At 42.4% G+C, this 24,174-nt stretch overlaps 1 protein-coding gene across 7 annotated transcripts in view; it reads left to right on the top strand.

Moving 5' to 3' along the window:
• The first annotated feature begins 197 nt into the window (after positions 1–197).
• The window catches only part of MLH1 (mutL homolog 1), a 41,359-nt gene continuing 17,382 nt past the window's right edge, over positions 198–24,174 (top strand). The window contains exons 1-14 of one of the 7 annotated variants that reach the window (XM_070493865.1): positions 229–382; positions 1,606–1,703; positions 2,204–2,294; positions 4,373–4,471; positions 7,138–7,211; positions 8,830–8,902; positions 9,928–10,019; positions 11,462–11,504; positions 11,641–11,729; positions 13,730–13,842; positions 16,098–16,191; positions 17,086–17,239; positions 22,028–22,404; positions 24,014–24,162. In XM_070493865.1, the coding sequence (XP_070349966.1) occupies positions 13,776–13,842; positions 16,098–16,191; positions 17,086–17,239; positions 22,028–22,404; positions 24,014–24,162 (841 nt within the window). In that variant the 5' untranslated portion in view covers positions 229–382; positions 1,606–1,703; positions 2,204–2,294; ... (5 more) ...; positions 11,641–11,729; positions 13,730–13,775. Of the gene's footprint in view, positions 545–581; positions 1,041–1,605; positions 1,704–2,203; positions 2,295–4,372; positions 4,472–7,137; positions 7,212–8,829; positions 8,903–9,927; positions 10,020–11,461; positions 11,505–11,640; positions 11,730–13,729; positions 13,843–16,097; positions 16,192–17,085; positions 17,240–22,027; positions 22,405–24,013; positions 24,163–24,174 lie in introns of those variants that run through there. The other 6 variants (XM_044754206.2, XM_014845782.3, XM_014845781.3 and 3 more) reach the window with 6 other exon arrangements.

Here is a 24,174-nt window from a genome sequence, read left to right as displayed (position 1 = left end):
GACGCATATCCTTTGAGCTAGCGGGCTGAAGCTGCGTTAGGGAGGGAGGAAGAGACCCAGGAACCCACGGACTTAAGAAACTTGACTGGCATTCAAACTATCCAATCAATAGCTCCCTGGCTACGAGGCGGCGCTGTCACTGGAAGATGGGGCAAGACGGCGTAAGCAGAGTTCATAGATGGGCGTAGGCACGAAGCTCTGAGTTGATTGGCTGAAGGCACTTCCGGTGAGCGTCTAGACGTAACCTGGGCTCTTCTGGCGCCAAAATGTCGCTTGTAGCAGGGGTTATCCGGCGCCTGGATGAGACAGTGGTGAACCGCATTGCAGCAGGGGAAGTTATCCAGCGTCCGGCTAATGCCATCAAGGAGATGATTGAGAACTGGTATGGAGGGAGTCGCGCCGGGCTTCCTTAGAAGCTACGACCTAACGGGCCGCTTCTCAGGATGGCGCGGACACGCCTCCCTGCCCTAGAGCGGGGCGGAGGCGCGTACGGCGCATGCCCCCAGCGGAGGAAGCCTCAGGCTGCTGCTTTCTGTCCTCCCGGGTACCGCGTGTTTTGAGTGTCCTCGCGAGATTTTTCTAGAGCTGTAGGGGGCGCAAGTAGAAGGGCTAGACAGGATTGTTTTAACCATGCCGTTCACTGAGAGAAGTGGTTTTAAAGTTATGTGTGCAGAAAGTGCAAAATTTAAAACAAAAATTTTCGGTGGGGAATAAAATCTCCCTTCATCCTTCAGAGGGTACCATGCTATCAGCTTCTGACTTAGTCCGGAAATCATCCATCCACATTCAAGAGTACAATTCATTTTGAGTTTTATTCTAAATAAATTGTCGGGATTTTAAGACAGGCCGATGCACTTTGGATTTAACTTGTGATTTCCCTATTGACTAATTAGTGACCCAAGTTAAGTGTTTTCCTGCCCTGTACTTTTGGGGCGGCACTTCGAAGATACCTGATTTTATGGGGTATACCATGGATTCTAAAGCTTAGAACTGTCACACAAACAGTGTGGAGGGAAGAGATTAAAAACTTGGAAAGAAAGGTGAGTGTAAACTGTAAACCTCGAAAAAGACAGATGCTCATAATGTGCTTGAATGTTATGTCAGACTCTTTGTTTTAGAATCAGTTGATGTCGATAAAGGCCATACGTTAAAAGAAAAAAAAAAAAATCCCGGCAAAGAAAGGTAGGTTTGTAAAGGGATTTATCGTGAAAACATAAACAACCATTCATGGTAATGGGACTGAAAGAAGTGGGTCAGAAAGGACCACTGGGTGAAAGGAAGAGAATTAGAAGGTAGACAAAAAGGAGCAGGAAGCTGGGGATGGTTTTTCCTTTGGACTTTACTTATATCATTTGTAGAGGCTGAGTTTTGTTTCTACTGTATTAGGATTAACTGATAGAACAACTTGGGCCAGAATACTGTACAACAAGACTACACATATTAGCTCAGTGGCTTATAGTTAATTCTATAAGCAGATATTTTTGTATGGAATCCAGTTATGTTCTTTTCAATATGTAAGTCAAGATGGCTAATACAACTTCAATTCAGAGGCTCCTGAGAAAGATCTTTAGTATTTAAGTGACTTTTTGTCTTATTTCTGAATAGAGTTTTCGGAGTGAGTAGATGCCTGTCTTTCTTGTGCAGCTCCAGGCTGAATTTGTTTTCTCCAGCACGTGCTCTGTGCTTCTAGGCTACTCTTGAAGGTACAAAAGATTTATTGGCTTCTAAAGAACTTTATGCATTGCCATTTTTTTCTTTCCCTCAATGTAAATATTCTTAAAGAAAAGGGAATAGTGGAGAGGAATGTTTAGAATTTTTTTTTAATGACGTTTTATTAGGGTCGTTTAGGAACCTGAGGCTGAGTAAAATTTGAGTAACAGATGGTAGAATTAGTTGAGAACAGGGTAAGAAAAAGGCATGTGTTAAAAGATTCTACTTCTCACTTCACTTTCTTTCCTAGAGGAACAGAAATGGTGCTGAGTGTCCTATTAGAAATGATGGTGGCCCCCATCTGCCCCTCTCTTCCCTCTCACACAGCACATAAACTGCTAACAGTGTAGTCACAGAGCCTGTAAGACAAAGGAAAAACACATTAACAAGACAGTCTGATCTGGAATTTGTTCGTATCCCTTGGCTCGTATTGAAATATGTGCATTAGAGTAGGTGCAGACTGATAAATTGCTTTTTCTGTTTGATTTGCCAGTTTGGATGCAAAATCCACAAGTATTCAAGTGGTTATTAAAGAGGGAGGCCTGAAGCTGATTCAGATCCAAGACAATGGCACTGGGATCAGGGTAAGTAAAACCTCAGAGGAGCAGGATGTGTGTGCACTTCATGTGATACCTCTGCAGGATGCAGCAAAACCTTTCCCTGTTCTGGAAATTCTGGGCTTTTGTGGATGGGATTGTTTGACCAAAAAATTCAACACCAGCAATAAGTATTTATTGAGTACCTCTTCTAAGCTGGGCACTGTTCAGGGGAAAAGGAGATTAAGGAGTGAATCATGAGGCTGTTTAAAGGTGGAGTGTTCTGGGCGGAAAGAACACTACATCAAAACCCACCAATTGGAAGCAATGCCTGACATGTTTAAGTACTAGCAAGGAGGCCAGTGTGTCTAGAACAGGGCGAGGGAGTGGAAGAGTAATAGATGAGGTCTGAAGGGTAAGCAGGCCGATTGTGTAGGACCTTGTGGGCCATTGTAAAATCTTTAGCTATTACTCTGAATAAGGTGGGATACTATTACAGGGTTTTGAGCAAAGTGGTGACATGGTTTGGCAAGTTTTCCAAGAACGCTTTTGTCTACAGTGCAGAAAATAGACTGCAGTGGGACAGGACAGAAGCCATAAGGAGGCTGTTACAGAATCCAGGAGAGGGATTATGGTGCCTTGGACCAGTTTGGTTCAAGTAGAGATGTAAGAAGCAGTGATAATCTGGGTTAATTAGGAAGACAAAGCTCTCAGAATTTGCTGATGTAGGGTGTGAGAAAAGAGTCAAGAATGATTTTAAAGTTTTGGCCTGTGCAAATGAGGAAAAGAGTTGCCTTTTACAGATGGGAAAGACTATAGAAGAAGCACGTTTGGGGGAAGATTGGAAATTCATTTTGGGGCATGTTAAACTTACGATGCCTGTTAGTTGGATACGTCTGTGAGTCTGGAGTGCAGGGTAGAGGTTTGGGCTAGAGATAAAAATTTGGTGTATTGTATTTTGGTGGTATTAAAAGCTATGAGACTCATGTGAAAAGATGTTCAACGTCACTAGTCATTAGGGAAATACAAATAAAAACTACAATGAGATACCCCTTGATATCCATCACGATGGCTGTTATAAAAATAAGTAAATAACAAATATTGGCAAGGACATAGAGAAATTGGAACCTGTGTGCATTGCTGGTGGGAATGTGAAATAGGGCAGCCACTGTGGAAAATGGTATGATGATTCCTCAAAAAATTAAACAGAATTACCATATGATTCAACAATTCCACTTCTGAGTATATACCCAAAAGAATTTAAAGTGAAGTCTTGAAGACATTCATATACCCATGTTCATAACGACATATTTACAGTAGCCAAAAGGTGAAACAATCCAAATATCAACATATGAATGGATAGACAAAATGTGATATATACATACAATGGAATTTTATTCAGCCTTAAAAGGGAATAAAATTTTGACACATGCTACAACAGGCATTATTCTAAGTGAAATAAGCCGATCACAAAAGGATGAATATTGTGTGATTCCTCTTACATGAGGTTCCTAGAGTAGTTAAATTCATAGAGACGGAAATTAGAACAGTAGTTACCATGGGCCAACCATTAGGGGAGTAGGGAAAGGGGAGTTTTTGTTTAATGGGTACAGTTTCAGTTGGGGAAGATGAAAGAGTTCTGGATATGGATGTTGGTGATGCTTGCACAACAAAGAGAGTATACTTCAAGCCACAGAACTGTACACTTAAAAATTGTTAAAATGGTAAATTTTGTTATGTATATTTTACTACAATTAATTGTGTCTGTAAAATGTATCTGTAGATTTTTAGTACAGAAGTCTTCTAATAATAATTTTTGTAAAATCCATGAGACTGGATAAGCTCATCAAGAGAGTGAGTGTAGGTAGAGAAGAGGTTCAAGATGGCGTCCTGGGTTACGCCATTGTCAAGGGAGATGAGACCGAACCAGCAAATGAGACTAGTGAGAGAGAAGGATCACCAAGGCAATGTGGTATTCTGGATGCCAAGTGGAGAAGTTACTGCTCATTTAAAAACTCTTCCCCCAGGAAGAGTGTCTTCTTGGATTCAGTCAACAAAAGAAAAATGCAAAACGATTTGGAAAAATGAGTAACATGATTATTTACTTATTTTTTTGTATCTTCTAGAAGGAAGATCTGGATATTGTGTGTGAGAGGTTCACTACAAGTAAACTGCAGTCTTTTGAGGATTTAGCTAAGATTTCTACCTATGGCTTTCGGGGTGAGGTAAGCTAAGGATTAAAGAAATATGTGCAGTATCCTCATGTGATGACATTTCTGCCACTTGTCAGCATATGTTTCTCCACGTATAAGTAAGATATGATCGTTTTTACTTGTTAAATGTACCAAATCTAAACAAACTTAAATTCACTTTTTCAAAACTGAGCATTATTCATAAATACTTAATACACCATAAACTGTATCTGCAGAGGCCCCCAGGACATTATGTGTCTCTTGAGAGAAGAACGCAGCACCACCTACAAAATTTTCTTGTCCAGAAATCAAATGTGAATCTGATCAACACTTAAATCTAAGCACTAATATAAAGAAGAAATGGGGGCGGGGGGAATGGTAAATGATACTAAGATTGGGAAACTGCATGGTAAAAGACTTATTGCCTTCAACTAATAGCTGCAAGGAAAAAAAAGTAGAGAAGGGAGCCAAAACATGTAGATTAAAAGAAATTTAAGAGGCATATGAACCGGCTCCTATGTATAGGTCTTACTTGGACCCTGATTTGAACAAACTAAAATTTTTTTGAGACAGATATTTGAACACAGATGTTATTAAGGAGAAGTTATTGTTAATTTTCTTGGTATAAAAATAGTATCGTGGGTTTTTTTGTGAGTCTTTATCTTTTAAGATATATACTGAAATATTTGTGATTGAAATTATATGATATCTCGTAGGAATATGTAATGTAGAAAATACATAAAAATATTTTTAAGAATAAAATAGGATCTGATGTTTTTATGACATACTCTGTAGATATCTTTTCATTCACTGTATATAGGCCTACATAAAGTTTAATGGCTGTGTACTCTTCTGATACACATACGTACTGTAGTTTATTCCTATTCGTTTATGTTCTTTGCCATTTTTTCCTTTTTAATGCTTTGGTGAATATTCGTGTACATACAATGTGTTTGGTTCAATTATTTCCTTAGGAGAAATTCATAGAAATAACATTTGTAAGTAAAAATATGCATACTTTTCAAACAGTTTGTATTAGTCTCCTATTGCTGCTGAAAAAAAAACACCACAGCCTTACAGTTCTGGATGTCAGAAGACATGGGTGTCCCTGGGTCTCACTGCACTAGAATCCAAGTGTTGGCAGAGCTGTATTCCTTCCTGGAGGTGGCCCTGGGCTACCAAGAGAAACTGTTGGGAGTAGTTATTTGGGGGGAATGAGAATGAAGGTGGGGGAGGGGAATGGAGCTGATTATTTTCCGCTTTAGGCCTTTCCATAGTTTTTAAATTTTATATCATGTGCATGTATCTTATTTATTTATTTTTTTTAATTGAGGTAGCTGTGACCCAGTCACTTCAATTTAGATCAAACTGGGGTTGTCTCAGTCACCCTCTGGCTCACAGTGAGCCCCGGGTTGTTCCAGGCTAGGGCAGTATCAGACTGTTTACCCTGAGGCTCCCCTGATTTTAAGTATGCCTCAGGTCAAGGCCTAGCAAAAGTTTCATTCTGCCTTTGCAGCTTCCTGGGTCGATTTCTAAGCCCATGGGCTCCTGGAGCCTTAGCCTGGATGTGGGTTATCTTTGGGGCTATTTCACTGTAATTAAACATGGCAGATTTATTGAGAGATTTCTGTTTGCCATCCATGGTTCTCAGTACTTTGTATGTACTAACTCTTACTCTTGACAACTCTGCATAGTGGGTTCTGTTATTACCCTGGTTTACATATGAAGAAACTGATGCTGGGAGATTAAGAAATATGGCCAGGGCACACAGCTGGAAAGTGGCCGAGTGGGGATTTGAACGCTGGCAGTTTAACTACAGAGTCTGTGCTCCTGTCCACTTGCTCCAGTGCAGGACCATCTGCCAATGGCTCTCTCTCTTCCTAGTGTTATGTAGTATTATAGTACTGTGTGTATTTAATATCCTTCCTTACACCAGTGTCAAAATCATTTACATTTTTACTGATGAAAATTAGCTCAGTTACATAAACCAGAGAAATCCGGCCTAGGACCTGGTCATCTCTGAGTGCGATCCATGTTCCTTGTTAATCAACTGAACCTACCATGGGTTGTATTCACTGTCTCCCCAACCGCTATCACACAGACCCATCACAGTGCCCAGGTTGCATTTTTATGTGCTATGATGTCCCTATGAAAGAAGATAGAGATTCCAAAGGACTTGGAAACCAATCTTGATTATATGGGGAGAAAATGGTCATTTTTTTAAAATTTGGTTGTTCTTAATTGCATAATCTTTAATTTACATTTCTAAACATAGAATTGCCTACAGAAAACAGTTTTGAATAACAGTAGACAATATTATCTATTTGGAGTGACTCCATTAGCCATTTCTGAAGGCAAGTTTTTAAAATTGTTGGAAGACAAATCATTGAGAATATTAAACATGCTTGTAACTCTACACCTGAACACAGTTGCTATTAACACGTTAATGCTTTGGTGTGTTTCCTTTTGAACTTTTTATGTATATATTTTTCCCTTGTTCTAGTAATTATGCTACAGATTCAATTTGATATCCTCCCTTTCGTTTGAAGATGTCATCAAAGTGAATGAGGAGATGCTCATTGTTGCCATTTGTTAATACAAAATGGAAGAGGCAATTTAGATAACCTTTGCCTTGATGAGGTGACCGGAGTGACCCAGCAGGGAGTTTTCCTTTCATTCCATTTCCTTTTCTTCCTTAGGCTTTGGCCAGCATAAGCCATGTGGCTCATGTTACTATTACAACTAAAACAGCTGATGGAAAGTGTGCATACAGGTATTATGCCGTCGTCTTTTATTCAACTATATTCATCCAGAAGTGTGCTTTTGCTTACTTCTCAAAGTAGTCCTATCCAAACACCAATTTTATCTTTTTTGGCTGAGATTTTGGGTAAGTTTTCTTTCCTCCCTTTGGGTTAGTTGATAATCCACAGAGATGATTATTAGGTAATAATCTTCATAGATTCTTAAAAGATAAGATGTGACATATTACAAGTGCCTAGCAAGACGCCTGTTACACAGAGGTATTCTAAGTAAACAGTAGCTGTGGATGTTATTCTGTACCTTTTTTCCTTTAGTAGGGTATCGCTGTGGGCTGATTACAGGACCACGGCTGGAGTACCAGAGGCTCATGGTTCCTTAGTGGGCTCAGGAGCCATCAGCTCCCTGCCGTGTGTGCATGCCTGTGCTGGTGTGCCTGCCCATGGGTGGCCAGTGGTTGTCTGTTGGGCTAGCACAGTTATCAGAGGCTGATGGAACAGCCTTAGAACAGAACAAAAACGGGATTTATGGAATCAAAAATCACACCTTTGTTTTTATAAGCACTAACCACTCACTAGTGGAAGACAGGTAGGAGTACCTAATTCTTACCCAAAAAAGAGAATTTTTTTCATCATACAGATTTTGTAAATTAATATAGAAAATAGCTTCAACAAGGGTAATTCTGCCTATTTCTCAGTCTTCAAGAGACAAATGTGTGAAGTAATAGAAGATGGAGCATTTCGGAGTATACAGTGCTAGTGGAGTTTAACTCTGTGTAAATTATAATTGCCCTAGGATCTGGGTGGGCTGATATGATTAGACTCCCTTCTCACAAAGCGGGGAGACTCTTGTGAGTTAATGTCTTCCTAAGTAGCCTAGGACACAAGTTCCGTTTCTTTACCTCTGGGATCATGTTATGCCTGTTTGGGACCTCTAGTCGCTGGCCTTCCATGGCAAGACGAAATCCAGAGTCGTCATCATAGCAACCAGCACCCTCCCAATGTGCTCCCAGTCTACCTTTCCAGCGTCTTCTCTCCACACTTGCCCAGCTGGTGTGTGTCCTAAAGCTTCTATGCTTTTGTTTATGTTTTTCTCTTCCCGGACGGTCTTCTCTGCTCTCCCCACCTGAAATATTCCTCTCTAGAGCCCAGATGAATTGTCATCTCTTCTGTGCCACTTTCCCTCACCCCTGGCTGAATGTTTTCTTCTCTAGATCACTTAGCACATTGTTCCACACCTTAGGTCAGAGTCTCTCCCCTCGCCAGATCAAGAGCTTTCCAGGGCCTTTCTTTATTACCAGGGCCTTACAGGCCTGAGACATGCTGTATAATAAATGATTACAGAATTACTGAGAAAATTTTACTGTCCTCTTAGGCAGTGGTAAAACTCTTATTTGTAGTTTAGAACTCAGGAACTAAAAAGCAACATTTGTTAGAAGAATAGGGATTTTTTTTTTTAAGTATCCAATTAGAATGGTTAAGAAAGTAGAGGAAAAATAAAGAGGAAAGTGTTATATTAAGACAGTAGATAACATGGCCATGTTTTAATCTGTGGCTGGTATAATTTCCTCTTTTTCCCTTTGGATAAGTATCCTGTTTCCATTAGATTAATACTCTCTTATGTTTTCTGATTAGAGCAAATTACTCAGATGGAAAGCTGAAAGCTCCTCCTAAACCATGTGCAGGCAATCAAGGGACGCAGATCACGGTAAGAATAGTACATGGGCGGGTAAATTGTTGAAAAAGAGCTTTGTATAAATATTGAAATACAAAATAAGATTGTCTCTGGGTTTTCAAAATAATAGTAAAATGAATCTTTACTAGTTAATAAAAGCCCTGGGATACCACTCTCTAAGCAAGAGAAATGATTATTGGCTTTTGGAGCATGGCAGCCTGCTCACCCCTCACCTTTTTTAAGAGGCTGGGAGATTTTTTTGTTGGGATGGTAGAAATCAGTGATGAGTAGTTGGCATTGAAAGAACCTTAAGCTTGGCTCCAGAACGTGTAGAGTCCCAGCCTTGTGTCCAGAGGCAAGTCGTCTAATGTCCCTTCACCTCACTTTTCTCGTCTATTAAATGGAATAGAGAATACCTGCCCACTCGGAGGGTGTTTGAGTAATATGACTGTAGAGAAAGTCCATTATGCTGCCTTATTTCTGTGGTGCCACGTTTGGTCTCTTCCTATTCTGTGATCCCACGAAGTACCCCACTGTCATGTTAAGCTGTCGTGTTCCACCCCTCCACCCCAGCCCCAGCTAGAGCACATCTCGAAGGCTCGATGAGGCAGGCAGGAGGCAGAAATGAATGTGTGCTTCTAAGTGCGCACTAAGAGGGATACTGTACCAGGGTGACCACGATGTGATTTCCAAAAACCCCAAATGATCTCAGAAATTTGGTAATTATTCTTAGTTTGAAAGCCGTGTGGTATTGTAATTGTTTGTAAATATATGTTTGCCCCACTGAATGTTGTGCTATCCTGGGCAAGACTGCTTTATTTGTCTTCATATTTGAGAAATCAGTAAATGAATGTGGGAGGCAGGAAAAATATCCTGTTTCCCTCATTAAGGCTGCTGTATCTCCTGCCCCTCTACCCCCCCTAGTTAGTGCTTAAAACTGTGCTGTTGGTAAATATAGTTAGATATCCTGCCTTAAGACCCAGCTTTAGGTGGACAGCTTGGGTCTTTATTTCCATATACTTGTATGAATTTACAAGAAAAATTAATCTTCCATTCAGGTGGAGGACCTTTTTTACAACATATCCACGAGGAGGAAAGCTTTAAAAAATCCAAGTGAAGAGTATGGGAAAATTTTGGAAGTTGTTGGCAGGTACAGTCCAAAATCTAGGTGTGGGTCTCTGAGATCTGTCACCAAAGGAATGTGTTCCAGTGCTTATAAATTGAGAGCAGTTGCTGAGCTAGATGGAAAACAACCATACTAACCTAAAAATGGTTTCTGATCAAGGTTTAACGACCAGTTCTGAGTTTTCTCTCATCTCCCTGGGAGAGAGCATTTGGTGCTGTATCAGTGAGGGTTCTCTAGGGTAAGCAGAACAAACTGACTCTATCTAACCCGAGCAAAAGAAATGTAACGGGAGGCCAGGAGGGACTCACTAAGTGGGAGGAAGTGTGGACAGCTGCTCCTTGGGGAGGACAAGGACCAGTGTGGCTTCAGGGATTCAGTGGAGTGACCCTGCTCCAATTGTTTTCCTTCTTTTCCTGGCTCTGCTCAAGAGTCTGTTTCCTGGGAGAGTGCATCTGATTGGTGTCGCTTGGGTCCCCCCGCCGTGTGCCCACATCTATGGAGAGAAGATCTCTTGATTAGCAGTCTAACTAAGGATATATCAAGTGGAATGGGGAAGAGTAGTTTCCCAAAAGCAGATTAGGAGCTGTCAACAGAAGAAGGGATTCAGAGCAGGGAAAACAACATTATTATGTCCATGGTGGACTTAATCTGCTGGTACAGCGGCTCCAGCATGAGCTCCCTAAGCCTGCGTGTCCTTGAATTGTAACAGAGATGTGTTAACTCTTTTTAGTATTTCTAGAAAATCTAGAATGAATAAAACATTTGCTTCTAACAAAGTGGGACAGATTTATACATCAGGTTTCTTTGCTTTTCCCTGGATTGTATAAATCACTAACAGAATATTTCTTATCTCCTTGAGATAAAAGAGTTCTAGTTGGATGTTTTAGTTCTCGGTGTGTAAAGTGACTTACTGTTACTGAATAAATGCATTTTGCTAGACACAGTCCTTCCGTTTGTGGGGCCCATGGAGGGAGGAGTAACAAATAATAGCCAAGTGAGAGAAGGCTGGGAGTTAGTGGAGTGGGACCTCAGGTTAGGAAGAAGTGGGTGAGTAGCAACCTGTTTTGAGGGCCTCTGAGAGAGAGTAGAATAGTGCAGGGGTTCTTAAAACTAGGTTCTCAGGCTATCCTTGAGGCAGCCCAGACCTTTCGAGATACTGAAAATAAAAGTGTAAGCAAGGAGGAGATGGCATTGAAATATCCTTGAGTCTAGTCAGCAACCTGTAAAAGCTCTGTGGGACCCTGATTTTGTTTGATTCAGGCACATTTAGCATTGATAGCTCCATAAAGTCTCTGCTGGCTTATTTTCCTGTGGGTAGAATATGATATATGAAGATATTTTTGTTTCCATATATCTCTTTTTAGATCACTTAACTCCACCCATTTATTTAAGTAAAAGGGGCCTCTGAGATGTATTGTGCATTTGGCCACTCTTTGCTTACTGTTTTTTTTTTTTTTCTTTGCCAGGTATTCAATACACAATTCAGGCATTAGTTTCTCAGTTAAAAAAGTAAGTTTTTGATTTATTGGGGATGGTTATGTATTATAAAGGAAAAGAGATTTTTTGTAGTTCATCTGTGGAGATGTTATGATGTTTCAGTCACAGCTGTGAGATAATAAGTTGTGTCTTCTGTTCTTTTTATCAGCAGGGTGAGACAGTAGCTGATGTTAGAACACTGCCCAATGCCACAACCGTGGACAATATTCGCTCCATCTTTGGAAATGCCGTTAGCCGGTATGTTGATAACTTATATTAAAAAAAAAATCTTCCACTTCCCATGTCTTGGTTTATCATTTCATCACATTATTTTGGAATCTGTCAAGATAGCACCTGCCTTAAGAGTTTGCTTTAATCAAATATGCAGGCTTGTTTTCATGCTTCTGTTTTGTTAGTGGTGTCATTATTTCACGTAATCAACACTTCTGGGTGTGTGTTGTCTCCTAGATGCTCTGGCTATAAATCAGTGTGTTCTATCTAGATCTCTATCTTCAAAAGACTTACAATGCTCCCCTCTTCCTTCTATTTCCATTATCATCACTTTAAGATTTCATTTATTGTAATTCAGCAGTTATTAATTGCTTCCCATATTCCAGGCTTTGTGCCAGAAGTTAAGGATGTAAAGCTAAATAAAATATTTCCTGCCTGTAAAGACTTCCCTGTCTGGGGGCAAGCAGATTTGTGTCACCAAATCTTCATTGTCAAGGAAACCCTAAGAAGGGAACTTGTTTGCATAATAGATTCCTTGTGGCAGTCCCCTCTGCAGGTGACTCCGTCCATCACAGGCTTTCCATCACAGGCTCCTGCTAAACCTCAGGACTTTACTAAGTCCAAAGTGCCTGTGTCATAATCTGAGGGGAAAAATCTAAGACCCTTCGATATGCCAGGCATACAGCAGCCGATGCTGGGGTACACAGATGAATAAAATAGCCCATGACTTCACTTTTTCCAGTTATCTTAAAAGCAGCAGCAGTAGTCCCAGCACCTAGTTTTTTACTTTGAAGGACAAATTATTCATTCTTTGAACAAAACAAGTTCCTAACTAGAGAACAATCAATTTGCTTTTAATTACCCTTTTTTCCTAATTAAGTGCTAATGAATTAATTTTTTTAACTTTTTGAATTGATTTTTTTAACTGTGCTCCCAGAGCAAAGAGAGAACTCTGTTATACAGTGAAACTTTTAAGAGCTTGCCGACTAGGTTTTAAAACTCAGAATTAGTTATGCAATTTCTAGGGACTGTAAGAGATTAGAAGTCTCCTGGAGCAGCATTATTCAAAGTGTGTTTCCAGAACACCAGCCTCAAGACATTTTGGGAAGAAACAGTTTGCTGGTTCATTGTATATGGAAAACACTGCAAGCTATACCCCCTGCTCAGAAACTCAGAGCTCACATTACTGAGTTACTGCCTGACAAGCTTTTATCATACATTCAGCAAATGCTTAATTAGTGCTTGCTGTTTGCTGGCTGCTGTGCTAAATGGTGGAGATATATAGTAGGGAATAAAGCAGAAATGACTCTTGCCCTCAGAGGACTCACGTTCCAGTTGGAAAGACATGAAATAATTATGCTCTTAATTAGTGGTTGTGTCAGGTACCTTGAAGGAAATACATAAGGCACAATGGGAGACTCTCAGCCTCATGGAGAGGCATAGAGAAGGCTTTTTGAGGAAGTAACCCCTGAGATATGAGGGATAAGGAGGAACTAACTAGCTCACGGTAGGTGAAGAGGAGCTTTCCAGGCAGAGGAACCAGCACTAGGGAAGGCCCTCAGGCAGAAATGACTGGCTTGTGAGGACCGTTTCACCTGGTAACCTCACCTCCCCATACACACACTGGGGAATACCATGCTGGAGCCCCATTGTGATGGTATTCAGTATAGTAAGGGATTCAGCAGAGATGAGTTCTTTGGAATCTCAGGGATTTAGTTACTGAGATACATTAAAAGTTTCAGCAAAATAAGATCTCGGAGCTTGGACTTGTCATTATGTCCCAGCAGTTAAATCAGTGCTTGGCATATAGCATAAATGCTGAAAACACTGCCTGGGTAGGTAGGTGGGTGGGTGGATGGAAGGACGGATGGAGGGGCCCAGAGGACCTCAATAAACCAAGTGTCGGGTTCTCATTTGGCAGAGTTAGCTTATGGGAAGGAGCCCTGACTTTTCCAACTCTGGTTCTTTTATAATGTTTGAGTTTTTCACTGTTTTCAAAAGCCTCAGAATTTCTCTTTTCCAACTAGAGAATTGATAGAAGTTGGGTGTGAGGATAAAACACTAGGCTTCAAAATGAATGGCTACATATCCAATGCGAACTACTCAGTGAAGAAGTGCATCTTCTTACTCTTCATCAACCGTAAGTGAAAAAGCACCAGTGGGGAAGTCTGTTCACAGGGAATTTGATGGGACCATGGAAAAGTTCCTCATCGACAGGTTTCATTACACACAGGGAAACTTTGTGAAGTGTGGTTTACTTAGGAAGCATTTATGAGTTCTGGCCTAAGTCTGCTCTGCCCTCTTATACACGCTCATTGCCAGCCGACTGTAGCGGAGTCTGGTTCTTGCCTCTAAGAGGGAGCCAGAGAGAGGGTATCACAGGCCCCTCTGAGCCAGCACACCTTCCTCACCTGCTGGCATTGGAGCCTTTGCAAGCAGGCCCTAGGCAGATCTTTCTTCTCTCCTTAGGTCAGGGTCCGCTGTTTGAAATTGCACAGCAGGCCCAGGGAGAAGGGAACTTTGGGTGTAGGCAGTATCATTAAAGTAAAGAAATTGAATGCTAAGCCCTTGAGATTTTTCTTTGTAAAGAAAGAGAGTGACTTATGATTCAAAGAGCAGTACTAGAAATCAGGGAGGAAGTTAACTAAATGAATTTGGGTTTTTCTCATATTCCTCTCCAGTCTTTATCTCTGTGCTGACATAGTGTTTACATGATTGCTACTTATTAAGTAAATAACATTTTGCATTCTGCCTCTTACTTAATTGCATGTTATACAATTTTGAGAAACAGGGCAACAGCAAATAATCCCAAACACGGTCAGACTCAGTTGTTCATCTTCCATCCAGAAACAAGATGCATCTTTCCATTTTTATCTTTAGTTTTTATAGCAATTTGTAATTATTTTATAATTTTTATTTTGGTTTTTTAATTTTATTTTGTTTGTTCTTGGAAATGATATATTCCCCTCTTCCTTTTATAGCGATAACCAGCTATAAATGCCCCAGATTATGCATAGTTTACAGCAGTAGTTCAAACCAATATAGTAACAGTGAGGAGAGAACTAAGATTTTACAGGCAGCTTCTGTTAAACTGATTTATGTTAGTGGGGTTTTTTCCTGCTTCCTCAGGAAGGACTTAAGCCTGATGTATAACACAGCTTGCTTTAATCAGAGCTAAGAAAATGTTTTTTCCTAACCATGAAGAATAACTGCTTTGTAAGGCATGTTGGCTACAGAATAGACACGCAAAGATCAGTGTAAGTGCCGTCTGACTAGCTCATGTCCGTACTTCTAGTAGGGCTGTTTGCCACACGGGTTCTGTGCTAACATTAGCTAATCTGGTCATGATGACAAGTTCCCAGTAGCGAGGAGAGATCGTGTCATTCAGTTATCCACACACTGTGCAGGCTCTCTCAGGTGGCAGGAACAAAGAACACTTCTTTGGCCTGTCTCAAGTTCAGAAATCTCAGCAGAGAGGCCCCAGCTGTCCTCTTGTCTGGCGCCCACACCTGCTCCAGGCCTGTGTGGTGAGGACATGTGTGACAGAGTACGGTGACACTGAGGGAGCAGTGGATGTAGTGAGCACTCAGAGAATGATAGTCTCTGCAGTGATACGATCATGGCCACTCTTCTCATTGGAAATAAAAAGATGTGACGTATCCTTGGCCACACCAACACAGGACAACAGATCATCGGCAGGCCATCTGGGGAGAAAAAAGAGCTATATTTTCTGAAAATACATCTTCCTCTGATTTTGGTCTTATCTCTCCCAGCTTTAATTGTTTTCCACTCCCTCAAACCGGCCTCATTTCCTGAATTAGTTAAACATGCGTTCAGATATTTATACTGCCTGGAAAATTCATTCTCACCCTTCATTATTCAGTTTGGATACCCCACTGTTGGAACTCCCTGAACAGTTAGCTGCTCCCTCATCTCATCATTTAGCCCACACTTCTCTCTAGTAGTACTTACCTCTTGGAGTTGGAATTAGTTTATTCCCTCGCATGTTGTCTCCCAGCACATGGCACATGGGATAGGTAGCCCGTATGTATTTGCAGAATGAAAAGTCTGAGAGCTGAGGTCATACTGCCCACTGTGCTGAGCAAGGGCTAAGATAGTCCATCTGGGTTGACTGAGGGAAAGGGAAGTGAGAGGCAGAATTTACTGCCCTGTAATGTTTCTGCTACTTGGGCGAGAGGAGAGAGCCCCAAGGCCAGCGGGAGAGGCTGGGAAGTAGTGACAGGTGAAGGGCGCCCTTCTTTCCTAGGGGACTGATGTGGATGTCACTCTAGAAGTGTTCTTTCTGAGGTGATTTCATGGCATGGTATGAATGTACACCTGTCACCTCACCCCTCAGGACAGTTTTCAACTGGTCACTTTCCTTTTAATTTTTAGATCGTCTGGTAGAATCGACTTCCTTGAGAAAAGCCATAGAAACGGTGTATGCAGCATATTTGCCCAAAAATACACACCCGTTCCTGTACCTCAGGTAATGCAGCACCAAACTCCTTACCCAAGACTCAAAACAAATTGCATCCATCTGTCCTCTTTGGAAGAGAAGGGCTTGCTAACAGCCCAGTCAGAATGAAACCGACACACCACTGGCAAAGGATGTTATGTCCCTTCTCATAGGTAAAGGGCACAGTTTTCCTTCATTTACTCACTCATGTAGCAGAACCTCTGAGAGCCTCCCACGTGCCAGGATCTGTGTTACTGAAACAGAGGAGGATAACGTGTCTTGCCCCTGAACCAGGCAGAATCTGCCGGAACCTGGTGGAGAAACCCCTCCTTCCTCCAGGGTCCCTCCAGCTCCCTCTACTGACAAAGCTTCACATTGCAAAGCTCTGTTATCACAGAGCAAATGAAAGATGCTTTTGAAGCTGAAGCAATAAGTTGCTAGCTGGCACAGCCTCTAAACTGACTTTTGTATTACAATTTTAGTGATAAGTTCTCTCACATATATTCTTGTTTTGATCCTCATATAATACTGAAAATTGAGTAGGGGACAGGTTCATAGATAGTTGCAGATGAGAAAAAGGATCCAGAGAAGTTAAGTGCCTTGCCCTAGATTGTGTAATAAGCAATTTCACTAGTTCTGGAGTGATGATTAATAGCAGCTGACATATAATAAATGTGTCAGGTACATGCAAAGTGCTTTAAGTGATTTTAATCCCCACCATACGAACGATGTAACTTCTCCAGAGCTACACAGCTCTTAAGTAACAGAGTCAGCATTTGAACCCAGGTTGCTCAGACTTGAAGTTTTGACCACTGTGCCATTTGGCCTCCCCAAGTCTTCTGGCCACCATAGATGCCATGTATGAATTTTTTCCCCATCCCCCACCATCTGAGGTAATTGTTCTCTTTTTTTTTTTCCTTCCAGTTTAGAAATCAGCCCCCAGAATGTGGATGTCAATGTGCACCCCACGAAGCACGAAGTTCACTTCCTGCATGAGGACAGCATCCTGGAGCGGGTGCAGCAGCACATTGAGAGCAAGCTCCTGGGCTCCAACTCCTCCAGGATGTACTTCACCCAGGTGAGGGTGCTTTCATCAGCTCTTTCTCTCACGCCTTTGCCATCTTAAAATGTGCCCCATCAGACATGAGAGCCCAGATTTTTACCTGTTGCTCTAGGACTCTTTCCAAGTGTCACTTTGATAGTTTTCTTTTAGCACCGTTTCCTTCTTTGAACCTGACTGTGAAGGAATTGTGATGTTATCCCTGGGCCTGGAGTCATAGGGCCTGAGTTCTTCTCATTCTGCCTGCATCTGGGACCTTAGACGACGTCCTAGGACAACGAGCTGTCTGAAACAGAATAGGGCACTTCTTCCATGCGTTCTCCTCCACTGGAGATGTTCCAGAGGAGGCCGATCCCACATCCACAGAGCAGCATCAGGGGGTGTTGGGGCAGGGGGAGCTGGGCCACCAGGGAGGCAGTGGGACAGTGGAAAGAAATGGGCCTCTAGTGTCAGACAGACCTGGGTTACCGCCGTGTGACTGGCCTTCCCTGGCCTCCAGGTCTCCCTCAGTAAAGTTGGAACCAGTCATGCCCAAGTTCGAGGACAGTTATAAGCAGTAGGTAAACAGCAGATGGAAAGTGTCTCCTAAAGGGCCTGCCACCATTCATCTTACTAAGATTATCCAGGTTCTAAGTGCTTATGATTCCAAGCTACTCTCCCTTTCTGGGACCTCAGTTTTCCCATCTGTAAAATAAGCAGGTGGGATAATAGGATCTCCAGTGACCCCTCCCAGTCTTGAGATGGTGTGATTCTAGGCAGCCCTTTATTCAGGTTCATCACTGAGGGTGTGTTTATCAGGAGCACAATAGGCACTGAAACTACAGAAATGGAAACATTTTCCCCATTAAATTTACAGTGGGTCTTGCAAGCAGAAAGTGGGCCTCTGTGAGACCCTGCTTCACAGAAAATTTTAGAAATTCCCAAGCGGATGAATGCTTCGCTTCTCAAAGAGTGTTCACGGTTACCCACCTGGAAAGAGCCTAGGTGGGAGATGACATGGGCACTAACCAGTGAGATTAAACACAGTTGGGGCAGCCCCACCACCCCTGGAACCCACGCATCTGGAGATTGTTCAGGCAGAAGGGGAGTGAGTCCTGTCAGACTGCTACCGGTGACCGCCTGAAAGGCCTATGTGACAGGTGGGCAGAAGGAAGATCTGTCTGGGAACCTTTCATGGGCTCCTTGTACCAACATGAGCCCCAGGTCTTGTCAAGGTAATAAGTGCACAAACCCTTGCACTGCCCGTGGACAAGCGGAGGACACACGTGCCCCCAGAGGGTTAATGGGTCTAGGGTGGACAAAGCTCTGGGAGCAGTGTCATACATAGGAAGTGCTCAAGAACTATTAGTTGGTTTATATCTGTTGTTGTTGCTCACCTAGCCTCAGTGCCCCTTTCCTGCTTCTCGTCCTCTGCCTCCCTCCCCACATATGCATTGAGACCCTTCTGTGGGGGAGTCACTGCATTGGGTGCCTGGGGATGCAGCACAGATGGGTTCCTGCCTTCTCAGAGGCATTCACGATCTCCTAGAGAGTACATCCCACAAGAGAGCAAATCAGGGACTTGGGAGTATGTAGGAGGGGCTCCTGTCCCAGACTTGGGCAGTCAGGGAAGGGAAGGAGGGATGTGGAGGCTGGGACCCCAAGGCTGAGTAGGAAATAGCTGGGAAAAAGGAGAGGAGGGTTGAAAAGAGTGTTTCTGGCAGAGGAAACAGTGAAGATAAAGGCCTAGGGGTGCAAGAGGACATGTGTTTGAGCATCTGAAAGTTCAGCACAGTGGACCCAGCGTTCTCCACCCTGTCTGTCTTTAGAAGCACCTGGGAACCTTTTAGAAAATACTGACGCCTGGGCCCTCCCCAAACCAATAAGTCAATTTCAGGCCCTAGGGCCTGGCATCAGTATTTTTTAAAAACTTCCGCATGTGCAGTTATATGCAGCCAGGGTGAAACAACGCTGAGCCTGAGTGTTGGGGTTGGGGGTGATGACAGTGGTGACAGTTGAGGCTGCAGAGTTCAGGCCAGATAGGGGGGTTTTTGTTGGCATAGTAAAGAGTTTAGACTTTGACTTGATGGGAATTAATGGGATCTGATTTGCATTTTATGAAGAACTCTGGCTGCAATGTGGAAAATGGATTGGAGAGGAGCAAGAGGGAAACCCACAGCAATTTGGGAGTAGTGAGGATCTGGACAGAGGAAGTAGCTCCGTTCACTAAAAGTTGAAAATCTAGAATAGCCAGGACCTGGAAACAGGTTGGCGGGTGGGGAGTGAGAGGAAAGGCCCAAAGTGTGAGATGAAGCTGAGGAGCATGTTGCGCAGGCCGGAGTGATTGTCCTCAGTCCATCCTAGGTGAGCTCCAAGGAAACATCTGCAGAGTAGTTATGTTAATTTCTGCTTCCCAAAAGTCACCCATGGATATTGCACAGACAAATAAAGTAAATACATTGCAAGGGTTTTAAGTTGTCTGGGAAGAAAGGTTTTCCCTTTTTAAGCACTTTAATGCTCTATTGTTTAACTCTTTATTATTGGATATTTCTAAACACACATAAAAATAGATAATACAACAAATATCCAGGTACCTATCACCCAGCTTCAACAGTCATCACCATTTTTCCCTATTTGTTTTGTCAGTTCCTCTCCCCTGGGGGTAGGAAAGGAGTATTTTAAAGTACATTCCAAACATTTATTTTTTCCTTAGTACTTAATTATGCATCTAAAATATTTTTTTCCTTGTAATCACAATGTCCTTTTACACCTAATAAAATTATAGCCAATCTATATTCAAATATCCCAATTGTCCAAAAAAGATCTTTTTATAGTAGCTTTGTTCAAAGCTACTTGAACAAGTATCAAATCAAGTTACACTTATTGTATTTGGTTGTTGTCTTTTTTTTTTCCTTAAGGTATGCTTCTTTTGGTGAGGAAGAGTGGCCCTGAGCTGTGTTGTTATGTCTTTTAAATCTCTTTTAAGTCTCTTTGAAACTAGAAAAATCACCCTACGTTTTTTGTTCTCGTGGCCTATCCTAAAGGTTCCCTGTAGAATCATGCACACTTTCAGTTGGCTGGTTGCTGCTTCTTAGTGTCGTTTAACTCGTTCTAATCCTCCATGTTTCCTGTAAACTGCAAGTTAGATCTAGAGGCACGATTATATTCAGATTTTGAAAAAAACTTTTTTCCCAAGAATTCTTGATAGATAATACCATGTACTTTCTATCGAATCCCAGCAGGAGGCGCATGCTGACTTGTTTTGTCATTTTGATGACAAGATTCATCAGCGGGTTCAGCTGGTGACGGCCCAATTCCTTCATTGTGAAGTTTTCCATTCGTATTTAGCTTAATGGTTTCATTGTTCATTGGTGACCATTACCAGGATCAGTTATTTAATTAGGATCGCAAGATTAGGATTTTCTGATTTTATCAGTTTATTCTGTATTAACTAACTGTAATTCTTATAGAGTTTGTTAGAGCTATTTGGTTATCCTGAAATACAGTTCATACTAGAAAGTAAGGATAAACGCTGAATTCTATCTTTTTAATTATCAATTTGCAAAGGAATGAGTTGGTGTCCTAGCAAGCTCCAGTAACGTTCGGTGACTGTTTCCTCTTCTCTCCCTGCTTTTCTCTCCCTCTCTCTCTCTCCCTCTCTCTTCCTTCCTCCCTCCCCATCTTTCTCTTTCTCAGTATTTTGTCATAGTTGTTAACAAAACAATATAATTGAATCAATTATAGTCGGTTTTCTTTTTGATGCTGAAATTATCCCATCTTAGACCAATGGAGACCCCTTCAAGCTAGTGCTCTTGCCCTTTTGATCCACTTCATTGGTCATTGATAGTTTCCTTGTTTCTGGCAAGACAAGATGTTTACTCCCCCAGCCTAAGCCCTGGAACTGGTTATTTCTCCAAGGAGCTCTGTTTATTTTAGTGGGGAGTGGTATTTAGAGACTATAATCTGGGATCGGGGGTCCTCATTGCTACTGGATAGTCATTGCTTTTAGGCCTTTCCAGCAGACAGAGCTAGGAAGTATGTATATTTTAAAACAGCAAAATGGTAGCTGCCAGGAGCTGAGGGGGAGGGGACAATGGTGAGTTATTGTTTAATAGGCATAGAGTTTCACTTTGGGAGGATGAAAAAGTTCTGGAGATGGATGGTGTCAGTGGTTGCACAGCAATGTGAATGTACTTAATGTTACAGAACTGTACATTTAAAAGTGGTTAAGTGGTAAATTTTATGTTCTGTATATTTTTACCATAATAAAAAAATCCGTTTGTGGCAGCAAAAAAAAAAGTAGACAGGGGCCAGCCTAGTGGCATAGTGGTTGGGTTTGCACACTCTGCTTCAGCAGCCCCAGGTTCACAGGTTTGGATCCCAGGCGCAGACCTACACACTGCTCATCAAGCTGTGCTGTGGCAGCATCTCACATAGAAAATAGAGGAAGATTGGCATAGGTGTTAGCTCAGGGACAGTCTTCCTCAAGCAGAAAGAGGAAGATTGGGAACAGATGTTAGCTCAGGGACAGTCTTCCTCTCCAAAAAAAAAGAAGAAAAAAAGACAAAAATATGAGAACTTTACACTCATATTTCCATTTCAAACCAATTTTAAGATTAGAAGGACTTTACCGAATTTTTGAATTTTATGTTTGTATATCTTTACTTTTATACTTCAAATTTTGGTCAGAATTGTTTCTATAATAATAATTCTAAAATGATAGTTAGACCTGGTTCTAGCTTCTTTATCCAGTACTAGTACATTTTGGGAGCTGTACTTCTCTACTTCATATTCTGAATCTTCCCACTGTTTTCTTTCTTGACACAGACTTTACTACCAGGTCTTCCTGGCCCCTCTGGGGAGTCGGTTAAATCCACAGGGGGTGTGATCCCCTCATCCTCTTCTGGAAGTGGCGACAAGATTTATGCCCACCAAATGGTCCGCACAGATTCTCGGGAACAGAAGCTCGATGCCTTCTTGCAGCCTGTGAGCAGGGTTCCGTCCAGTCAGCCTCAGGCCGTTGTCCCAGAGGACAGGACAGATGCTTCTAGTGGTAGGGCCAGGCAGGAAGATGAGGAAATGCTTGAACTCCCAGACCCGGCGGAAGTGGCTGCCGTGAATCAAGGATCGAAGTGGGATGCAACAAAGGAGACTTCAGAGACGTCAGAGAAGAGGGGGCCCCCTTCCAGCCCGGGCAACCCCAGGTATGGCCTTTTGGGAGAAGTGCAGCTTGCCTCCTTTGTTCATTAATAAAACTGTCTCCTGACTTGGGTTTCCTGTGAACCACTTGCATCTTCTGTCTGTCTCACTCACCCTCTGCCTCCAATGGGACAGAGCTGTAGCCTTGTGCACTGTCTGCCTTTGATCATGGCTTGAGAGTCACTCACCACAGTGGGCTTTGAAATATCTTAAATGTCTGTGATTCCAAGTATTAGTTAAAAAGACATCAGGAAAAAAATCAGAAGATTTATCCTTCGTTTTTAGCAATGACTTTTGATAAAGCCTCAATAGCAGAGGTGGCTGGAGAGAGAAGCCTAAAATATCCAGAGGATTCTTGTTCATCCTACTCAGCTGCTTTCATTCCTTTTGGAAGAAACATACTTTCTCAGTTCAGATTATGGAACTCCGTGAAGCACATGAGAGTGTGGTGAAAGAGAGCTAGAGAAAGGGGCAGGAACAATAATAATGACCATCGTTTAATTTTGAGCATTTCCAGTATACAGTCTCCAGGCTCTTTAAAGACATCTCACTAAAATCTGTGAGGTGGATATTGATTATTTAACGTGTGCAGGGACTGAACGTGGAGCTCAGGGTGAAGTCGTTTGTCCACTGCTGCACATCTACTTGGTGGCTGAGCACCAGAACCCTGGCACTCCTGGCCATTAGAACTTGGACATGTTACTTAACTCCGGTTTACTCATCTCCGAGTCAGTCTAGTTGTCTTGCTAGATTACATCTTACATACGTTATCTCACCTAATGCTCTTAACAGCCCTGCAGGAGAAGGATTGCATTTCTGTTTATCACTTGTGGAACTGACACCATGGGCCGTTTACCACACAGCAGTCAAAGAAACCTCTTTAAACCAGAAGTCAGATTGCATCACTCCTCTGCTGAAAACCAGTGGCTTCCCACTGAGCTGGGGTTAAACCCCGCTGCCTCCCTCCAGCCCGCCACCTCCCCTCTCCCTCGTGGTGCTTTGGCCACACTTCTCTTGTGGCTGAACTCACTGAGCTGCTTACCCGCTTTGCTCTCACTGTTCCCTCAGCCTAGGAAGACCCTGGCTTCTTGTCACTTGGGTCTCAACTCAAATGTCACCTCTTACCAGAGGCCTTCTTTGTCCTTGTTTTATTTTCTTCGTAGCATTTGTTGCTAATTAAAATGATCTTTTTTTCTGCTGCTGTTTGACACCCCCACTGGAAAGTAAGCCTTGTGAGGGCAGGCACCTTGTCAGTCTTGTTCATGATGTTATACCACTGTCTGATGGGTGGACAGATGGAGGACTGAATGGAGGAGGCTTGGCGAGGTCAGCTCACTTGCTCAAGGCCTGCAGCCCTCAGGGCCGAACTGGACTCAAAGTCCTGTGTGCAGTAGGCCACACTGAGATCTGAGGGTTGTCGCATAAGCAGTGTGCCGGAGAATACACTGATCTTGCTGGGCTGCCACAAGGACAGGGACCCACCCTAGATGTGCAGGGCCAGCCAGAGAAGCTGCTTCCTTCTCCAAAATGCAATACACACAGTTTGGCTGAGTTAAAAATAATAATAATAAAAAAGAATAGTAATGATCCGCCCGTTCCTTATCTTCTTTGCAGAAAAAGACATCGAGAAGGCTCTGATGTGGAAATGGTGGAAGGTGATTCCAGAAAGGACATGACAGCAGCTTGTACTCCCCGGAGAAGGATCATTAACCTCACCAGTGTTCTGAGTCTCCAAGAAGAAATTAATGAACGGGGACATGAGAGTACGTAAGTGC

The sequence above is a fragment of the Equus asinus genome, chromosome 21 (assembly GCF_041296235.1).
Source record: "Equus asinus isolate D_3611 breed Donkey chromosome 21, EquAss-T2T_v2, whole genome shotgun sequence".
Classification (NCBI taxonomy): Eukaryota; Metazoa; Chordata; class Mammalia; order Perissodactyla; family Equidae; genus Equus; species Equus asinus.
Note: the sequence above shows the minus strand (reverse complement) of the source record. Positions and strands in the feature narration are given on the sequence as shown.